Source organism: Carassius auratus, chromosome 34 (assembly GCF_003368295.1).
Source record: "Carassius auratus strain Wakin chromosome 34, ASM336829v1, whole genome shotgun sequence".
In the NCBI taxonomy this organism is placed as follows: domain Eukaryota; kingdom Metazoa; phylum Chordata; class Actinopteri; order Cypriniformes; family Cyprinidae; genus Carassius; species Carassius auratus.
Window position 1 is genome coordinate 19,560,465 of NC_039276.1, and position 9,628 is coordinate 19,570,092.

The following is a 9,628-nucleotide window of genomic DNA, read 5'->3' on the forward strand; positions in this document are numbered from 1 at the left end:
ATATTAGAAAATAAAAAGGGAAAATAATATATTACAATATATTACAGTATATTTTAAGAAATATATTGGTAAATATATTTTCCTTTCGTAAGGGTCAACTAATTGCCAGGGAGACATTTCTCATTTTTATTTAGTTTAATAGACTAAAATAACTAAAATTGAGATAAAGATTATTATAATTATTATATAAACATATTAAGAAAAGATATTATTTTTTTTAAAAACTGAACATATAAGTATTAAAACTAATAAAAAATATCCATAAAACCACAATAGTATATCTTAACAATACCAAAACAATGCCAGTATGGGATCAATAAGTTTAAAATTATATATATAAATTAATAGTTTATGTATATGCTGTTCTGTTTGAACATTCTAGCTATTAAAAAAATCCTCAAAATAAAATATAATAGAGTATCACGGTTTTCACAAAGATGTCGAGCAAATCAGCATATTAGAATGATTTCTGAAGGATAATGTGACACTGAAGACTGCAGTAATGATGCTGAAAATACAGCTTTTACCATGGGAAGAAATGGAATTTAAACTATATTCAAGTATATTAAATATAAAAAATATTTTAACACAATATTACTGTTTTTACTGGAGTTTTGTTCAAATAAATTCACCCCTTGTGAGATTTCTTTCAAAACATTAAAAAATCTTTGTCACCTTAAACTTTGTAACTGTAGTGCACATGTGTTTTTCAGTTTTTTGTCTCTGAAACTGACAGGTCATTTTGTGTGAAACAGGATAACTCGCTTGAGTACGGAAAAAGAAACAGTCGGAGTGGCATGTTTCGCATAGTGCCAAAGTTCAAGAAAGAGAAAGCCCCAAAAAAGTCCAGCCCACAGTCAGGTAAGTGTGTGTGTGTGTGTGTGTGTCCACAAATACTTGAATATCCTCACAAGACAGACACTTAAATTATGGATGCCTAATGCTTTGTTGCATTAATAGTCATCTTAAAGTGTAGTCATTTTTTGCTGTTTTGTTTGGAAAGATGCAAAAGCAGGACACGGAGACTGAACTTGTTTTTTTATTATTTTTGTCAAACAATAATTGTTCATGATTGCTGACAATGTGGGGAACTGTTAAAGGAAGTGATGGCCCATGGAGGCAGTGACATGATGATAAAGAGCGCACAGCACACAGCATGTACATCCTCTTCTGAGAGGACTCTCTGTTCATGTCCAGTGGTCCTCAGTCCTCCCCCAACCATCCATGAGCACCCCTGCACCCCTCGAGTCATGTGTTGTCCTGTGAGTCAGAAACCGTCCATGTGTCTACACATGAACACCAGGCACAAACCAAGGTGTACCACACAGAAGGGGATCAACACAAACCCAAAAACCAAACCCATAGTCCCGCCCCAAACTCACCCCATTGGTTGCAGCCGACATTGACATACAGAGCCACTCAAACACTCGGAGCTATGTTTGGAAACTGCCACAGTTTCTTCAAAAAGTCTGGTTCTAGAGACTGTCTGACTGACACATGCCCAAGATCAGTTTGTAAATTTTTTTTTTTTTGCCTCCAAAAATTGGCAAAAATTTATTCTTGGATTAATTTAAAATATAAAAATGTACCGTTTATTTTAAACATTATTAATGTATATTTTACACATTAATGTTATCCTTAATAATATAAGTAGTTGTAATTAAAAAATAATAAAAACCCACTTAATGTACCCTAAGATTTTAACATTTGTATGTGTTTTTAGTTTTTTTCTTGATTTCATATTGGCTGGTGAAAAAAGTAATTTCAAATTATTATTAGCAATTATTTAACAAGTTAATTATAAATAATAATAGTAATAATAATAATAACAATAATACAAGTATATTATTGCGGATTATTTATTAGTGCAGATTGGATGGCACTAACTTCGAGCAACTAATTCTTCCTGGAGTTGTCTGCACATTAAAAATAAAAATAAAAATACACACATCACATTCAATCCTTGTTGAAACAGACCAGATTTCTGAGGATAGTGTATTCGTGGAACATATTTTTTTAAAAGGATTGCAAGGTAATCAAAGTAGACTATCTACTTGTTTACAAAATACAATCCATCATATTCTTTGACATTTTCAGATGTAGTTATCCAGGGCAAAACGATTTGCACGCATCCACACTCTTAAATTGAAGGTAGTTTGGCCTTGGCTTTGACGTGTATGTCTGCTACAGGAATTTAACACACCATCAACATCGACCGAGTGCAGTGTATTATCATCGTGCCAGCAGACGATCCGAGCACAGGAGCGTTAGGTCGCACAGGCTTCAGCCTCCCGTTCCCCCCTCCTCCTCCTCCTCCTCCTCCTCCTCGTCGTCTCTGTCTCTGTGTCTGCTCTTAATGGGATGATGGTGGACGTGCCACTGTGAAAACCTGCATGCCAGGAACACCTCCGGGTGTGCCAGTGACCAAACCAAACCTGTTTAACCCTCTCTTTGCCAGCTGCTGCCGCCTCTATTCTCTGTGTCTTCTCTTTCCTGTTTGATTTTTTTGGTCCTCTTTATCTTTTGTGGTTGTTTTTTTGACTTGTTCCTCCTCTTGGCCTGACCCTGTTTGCTTGTTTCCTGCGAGTGTACGGGGGTTAGACACTGAAAGGGGCTTCTCGCTCTGTACTTGTGTAGTTCAGAGGTGGGGCACTGAGGAGGTGGCCGTCTGGCTGGAGCAGCTCAGCTTGGGAGAATACAAAGAGACCTTCATCCGCCACGACATCCGCGGCTCCGAGCTCCTGCACCTGGAGAGGAGAGACCTCAAGGTATACACTCAACCGCTTTCTGTGCCTCAGAACAACCGAAACGCTCTTTCTCTGTCCATCCGGCTCTCTGACTCTCTCTCTCTCGCTCTCTGTCATTTTACCTGTCACCCTGTTTGCTATTATGTGCTGCACTGCTTGGCTTCCTCTGTGCAAGTGTCCTTTCGGCCTCCAAATACATACACACTGGGTTATTTTAAGTCGGTGCCAGTGTGGCTCTGAAGATGCGGTTGTGTGATGGGCAGCTTCACACGGACATGCCTCTGTTTGTGTAGCTCATGAGTACAGTCAGCATGTTTATGTGTGTGTGATTTGGGGAAAATATCAACTTTTTAAGACAGGAGAAAACACAAGCAAAACCATTTGAGAACTTGAGATGTAAACAGTGCCTCATTTACAACATTTTACAGGTTGTAGCTGTATAGTGGAGCTATTTTAAACAATGAAACTGTCAAGGATTAGCACTTGAATGGTCCAAAATATGATACATTTTAGCACACTATAAACGTCCTCACCAGAAACTCAGAGATGCTTTCATGTGCACTTAATGAAGAAATAAATATGGCATAATGCATTCGTTAAATGTATTATAAATCCTCAGGAGCACTAGTGAACCTTGGACTGTGCCACTTTACGCGTCTGTTTTGTCCCCTCATTTCAAACAACCCTGTCATTTAGCTGGTCTAAGCTCATTCTGTCTCTAGCGATGTCCTCAAACATCATTTGAAAACCTAATTGGGACATAAATAGATCTGAGTGTTTCAGCTGTAAACCAGTGAAGCTCAAATTCTGTTATTGGGACGTTTACTGCTTTGTTTTAACCCGAGGTTAACCTGTGATTCCTTAACTATTGATCAACTGATATTGGTGTTGTAATGGCTGAAATATCTAGAGAGCAGAGTGGACGATGACCAATATAATGGTGATATATAATTAAATTGAACAGTAAATATAGTACGCAAATCACTTGAATGGAAACTAGCCTGACTATTACTAGATCAAAAACTTACTCCTTAGATGGTTTCATTATATTTTGGGGAGGCACAGGGTCAGGAATTTCCATAATCATTTTAAATGGACAATTTCTGGCTCTGATTGTGCTTAATTATATTGTTAATGAACACACACATTCAAGACTCTATGTTCAAATAGCGTGTATTTTAAGGTGTAACTGAATTGTTCCCTTCAATACCCATAACGCATTGGACTTTGATCCGACTGTAGGGATAAATCTGGAAAAACGATCTATACTTTTCACAAAAGCCCCAGCAAAATTAGGCATTTTACATAATTCTTCCCTAAAATTGTCATTACCCTTTAAGAAATGCATTTTTGTGTGAAAAAAATTGATCATTAATTAATTCATGTCTAGAAGAAAATACAGACATGAAATTTTTTTTTTTCGTTAAAATTAAATAGTTTGGAGCATAAAATATTTAAATTCTATTTTAAAATTTGTTTACATTTTTTTAATTGTATTTGACTTGAACTTTATTTTAAGGTGTCCCTGTTACGATGCAGTTGAGTAATACAGTATCAATTAAACCTGGACTTACTATAGCTTTAGGATTGGTTGATTGTAATTATGCAGAAGTTGCTGTTTTTACTATAGTAAGTACTTAAGTGTGTAGCAAAGACACTAAAATAAAGTGTTACTCAAATGTTAATGCTTTGAAAACACTCGGTTTAAACTTGGGTTTAACTGCAGCTTAGTCGGTTTACCAAAAAAGGAGATAAATGTAACAATACAACAAGTAAAAAAAAACTTTTTCTCTTGGTGAGCTGGTGAGCTCTGGAAACGCCTTGTTCTGAGTGCACTTGTGTTTGTCTGCTTCCTCTAGGATCTGGGGATCTCGAAGGTGGGTCATATGAAGAGAATTCTCCAGGGAACTAAGGACTTGGCCAAGAGTTCGATGGTGGACCTGTGAGAGACGTCAACACACATTCCGTTTGTGAGCGAAGAGGAGTGGGAAGTGCTTTGCTGTCGTGGATCTCTGTAGGAATAGCTTGTAGAAAAACTAGGGATGTTTGTTTTAGAGCAAGTGCTGGTGCCAAAATCGACAAGGATTGTGTCCGAGACTTTTAGCCCCACAGAAAAGCCATTCCTCACTTATCGCGTCGACGGCACAATCAGGTATGCAATTCTCATCGTGCACGTGACCTCTGGCCTCTTTTACAGATTCCAAATCAAGTAGCAGAACAGGACTTCCAAACCGAGAGGAGAGGAGCACACGGCCTCTGAGTAGCTCACTGGCTCTGTGCCTTGCGGTAGACGGCAACAATAGGAGGGCAATGTGATGTGTCAGCAATATTCTGCTTTTGACAGCACTGTTTACATTTTAAGGAGATGGGAAAAAGACTGCTGGAGTATCGCAATCATAGTCCAGGAAAGGTCAAAGGGGGTTTCCTTCGCCAGTGACATACTGATGCATGGTCTGCTTGCTATATTTGGATAGCTGTTTTACTGCATGATCAGTGTCTTGTTTTTTATTGTACAAACTTGAACAAGTTTTATATGAATTTAGTGTGATGCCATTTGTTACTACTGAAGCATCCCTTTGGTCTAAGTAGACTGCTGATTTATTTCTATATATCGATCTGCATGGAAACCTCGTGTCAAAGCAGTGTCATGTGCCATATTTATTGTCAGATGAGTTTTATTGGTAAGAAATATTTTAATCTTACAGTAGGACGTTAGGAAAGTCAGGGAAATAAGTACCAAAGCGAATGTCCCCTGGCTTTAAAAGCGAAATGTTCTTTAAGACATTTCCCCTAAAATATTTGAAATATTCATCAAAAATGGTCAAATCTGGAGTAGTTCAGGAAAACATGAACACTGCGACTCTTTGTAGCTTAAAAAACATTATTATACGGTAGTTGAAATCTATTGTTTTGAATAAGAAATTGCAGTTGACCTGCAACATTACATGGTTGATATTTACTGAGTTCAGGAACCCAGTGCAGGTTTGATAGGAGCATCTACATTTGGTTGGTGGCATTACAGGGTATAAGAGATTGTTTGTTAATATATGCACTGTAAATATACGTTAAAAGGTCCAGTTATGAGTAAAGCCTTTGTATTATAGAATGCTTTACATAATATTATCAGATGACACATTTATTTGTGTATAGAGTACCATTGTGAATTATTGTTTAGTAATCGCCTTTACACGTTAAGTGCTGTTGTACTCAATGGAAGGTGCAATATTGTATTTATTTTGATACAGTTCTTCTCTATGAAGCTTTATAATGCGAGGTTTTTTCCATGGAAAACTAAAAAGATAAACTTCACACACTCCTCTTTCTTCAGTTTTGGATTAAGATGGACTTTGGGTCAGACGAATCATGCCATGTTCTCTCCAAAATTCATAAATCTTCCATTAGCAAATTGCTGATTCTGTGCAACCGTGCTTCCAGGATAATTTGCTAGATGGCTGGATGTTTCCCCACACCAACTATAAAACTGTTGTGCCTCTATTTTTTCTGTAAAATGGAAAATTTCGAGCTCGGGGCTACACGTAGTTCTACATAAGCCAACCTGACCATCAGTGCATGTGGGACTCATAACAGTGGATTTTTGTTGATGTTACATTATAATGTTCCTCTAGAGGGTGTTCAATAACATCAAGGTAGTACTTGATATATATATATATATATATATATATATATATATATATATATATATATATATATATATATATATACAGAGTGAAAGAGAGTAGTGTTGAAAAAGATGTGGTGTTCCCAAACAAGAAATGTTTTTCTACCCACAATTCACCTGAATTGAGAATTCAAACAAATATGGAGGATGGGAACAGACCTGGAGGACTGGCTTTGGTCTGTTGGGTGAAACCGAGCAGGTTAAATACACATTTTGAAGAGTTTGCTGAGAGTTTAGGCATTATTATCAAATGATGGGACTAAAAAAAGACTTAATTCATGAGAGCATTCATTATTCAACTATAGGTTACATTAGTGGTTCTCAACTGGGTTTGCTCCAGGATTTCGCTTTCAACATCACATGGCGCCAAACGCAGGGCCGAATAGTTTATTGTACACAAAGGAATAAGAAAATGTCCTTAAAAGTCATCAATATTGTCATGAACTGCATAGAACACTGACAATATTGTGAATGCGCAAACAGTAGAAGTGTGATTTACACTTTTTATAGCTCGTGTGTTTGGTTTCTAAACGTCAGTTGAGTTTTGATGGTTTTGTGCTCTCGGCAGCCAACAATTCACCACACAAAACACATCGTGGTCTGCACAAACCATGTTTATTCTTGTTGCAAGTGAACCCGTATTTAATGTAATTTGGCATTGTCCATATTGGCATCTACATATTATGTCTAGCCTCCACCAAATGAAAGATGAACTTAATACCCTCCAGTCTGATTGGTCGCATAATGCTGGATGTACAAATTGAAAGATGGGGAAAACATTTTCTCCTCTCTTTTAAAGGTTGATCAACCTTTTTATATTTTTATCCTAACCACACAGAATTGTACAGTTAATTCTAGCAGTTGAGAACCACTGGCGTCCATAATAAAGGCGACCTGCTTTTTTCAGCAATTGGGGTTTAATTGACAACTAAATGTATCCCTCTTCCCGTCTTTTCTCAATAGTGAGCATCTGCCTTTAGGCATTTCAGGTTGGCTGTTTAATAGCAGGTCCATTTGATATCTACGCAAGCAAAACCCTGTCTGCAGATTGGGATGTGAATCAAGTTTTACACATTCCCTTTCACTTGCGTATTCCTTTATGAAATATTTAGGCCAGGTAATACTTTTTTCTATAACTTATCTCTGGATAACACATATGAGCTTTTTAAAATCCATTCACAGATAGTTTCTTCAAAATCAGTGCATCTGGGCTCATTCATATGTGACAGAAAATAAAAAACTGTATTCTGTTTGTGGTTATATAAAATCAAAACCTGTGCAAATACATCCACGCATTCCGAAACACGACTGAATGTACTGATATGCATTTCTGAGTGACTACATTACAAAAACGTAATTACCCCAACTAGCTAGAATCATTACCAAAGACTCAAGATCATTTCCAGAACACTACAAAACTCCCCGAAGCCCGGTTTAATTGGCCTTAACATGATCTCTTTTTGACAGCTGTAGCAGATCGACCTTGTATATGGTGCCTCCGTATAGTTCATTTGTTCACAACAGACTCAAATCAAACAAGTGCAGTCTTCCTCTCATGCCACACTAAACGTGCACATGACCACATGAACCTCAGTTCAGTTCTCAAGCCACCACATGACTGTTTTTCATTGGACTATGAGTGACGGTGGGCTTCGGCTTATGGCGAACATAAAGCTGTAAACTGCCTGGTTTTTCACAATAAATTAATTTAAAGAATTTGTAGAGCAAGGTAACATATCTTTGACATAATGTATATCCAGTAAGAGAAGTGTGATGCAAGGTTTATTTGTTTACATTGTGTTTACAATGGCACGGTTTCATTTTTAAGACTACATGTATAGGTATATTTGCAGTACTTGCATATTTATTAAGGTTAAACAGCTGATGTGTATGTGTGTTCACTATTGGGATATAATGTTACGGTAGTCACTTGTATTGATATCTGGATAATTTTGGTAAGTAGTGGGTAATTTTTATGACTACTAAGTGACTGTTTTCTGTGCCTTTGTAGATGCATGGTTAACTATTTATTACAATATGGAGGTCACTGAGATGTGTATTTTTGTATCCTGATTAAATGTTTCAATTTTGATGTACATTTTGAGGTGGAAAAACACTGCCAGTTGATATCTTCCTTCTTCAATAAAATTGAATGCATACTCAGTCTGTGTCTTGGATATTTGACTTATTAATTTGAATTTGCATGTGCAAGTACATTAAATATGCATTAACGCACCATAGAATTAAAGGTGCTGTAGGGAACTTTTGTAAAAAAAAAATATTTTTTTACATATTTATTAAACCTGTCATTATGTCCTGACAGTAGAATATGAGACAGATAATATGTGAAAAAAATCAAGCTCCTCTGGCTCCTCCCAGTGGTCCTATTGCCATTTGCAGAAAGTCATGCACTCCCGGTAAAAAAACAACCAATCAGAACTGCGGTCCGTAACTTTGTTTGTGTTCAAAATGTAGAAAAGTTTATATAATAAGCGAGTACAGCATGAATCCATTTTCCAAACCGTGTTCTTGGCTTGTCCTGAATCACTAGGGTGCGCCTATAATAAGTGTTTATATTCGGACTATTTTAGATTGCTTCGGGGATACCGCGGCGGAGTAACCCAGTACCTTTGTGATTCTTCATAGACATAAACAGAGAGAAGTAGTTCCGGCTACGATGTTCTTCCGCAAGACGCAAGCAGTTCTGTTTATTAACCGCTAGAGCGTCAAAAGTTACCTACCGCAGCTTTAACACAATGGAATAATACACTTATTTTTTTTAGTAATGCTATATATTATATCATCGTGAGGATTTTGTTTAAGTCTGTGACAACATTATTATAAAAACAAACATTTTGCTGATTAGATAGATAGATAGATAGATAGATAGATAGATAGATAGATAGATAGATCAAATATGATAACATACATATACACACACACACACACACACAGAGAGAGAGAGAGATGAAATTTATATATTATATATATAGGTATGTATAGAGAGAACCGTTTGTATTTATAGAGAGAGAGAGAGAGAGACCATATTTATGTTATATATAGAGAGAGCTAAAAAATAAATATAAAAAAATACAGTCATGATCCCAATTTCCCAATCACAGTAAATGAGCTAACAGACAGACTACATGCAAAAAAAAAAATTAACAAGCCATGTGGCATTGATGGAATGATACACAAAATG

General features: G+C 36.6%; 1 protein-coding gene across 5 annotated transcripts in view; it reads left to right on the plus strand.

Annotated features, from left to right (window-relative positions):
- Positions 1-6,395, plus strand: part of LOC113053464 (diacylglycerol kinase eta-like) — a 75,680-nt gene extending 69,285 nt beyond the window's left edge. For 4 of the 5 annotated variants that reach the window (XM_026218516.1, XM_026218513.1, XM_026218515.1 and 1 more), the window contains 3 exons: positions 756-861; positions 2,638-2,768; positions 4,607-6,395. In XM_026218516.1, the coding sequence (XP_026074301.1) occupies positions 756-861; positions 2,638-2,768; positions 4,607-4,693 (324 nt within the window). In that variant the 3' untranslated portion in view covers positions 4,694-6,395. The remainder of the gene's footprint in view (positions 1-755; positions 862-2,637; positions 2,769-4,606) is intronic. The other variant, XM_026218514.1, reaches the window with a different exon arrangement.
- Positions 6,396-9,628: the final 3,233 nt, after the last annotated feature.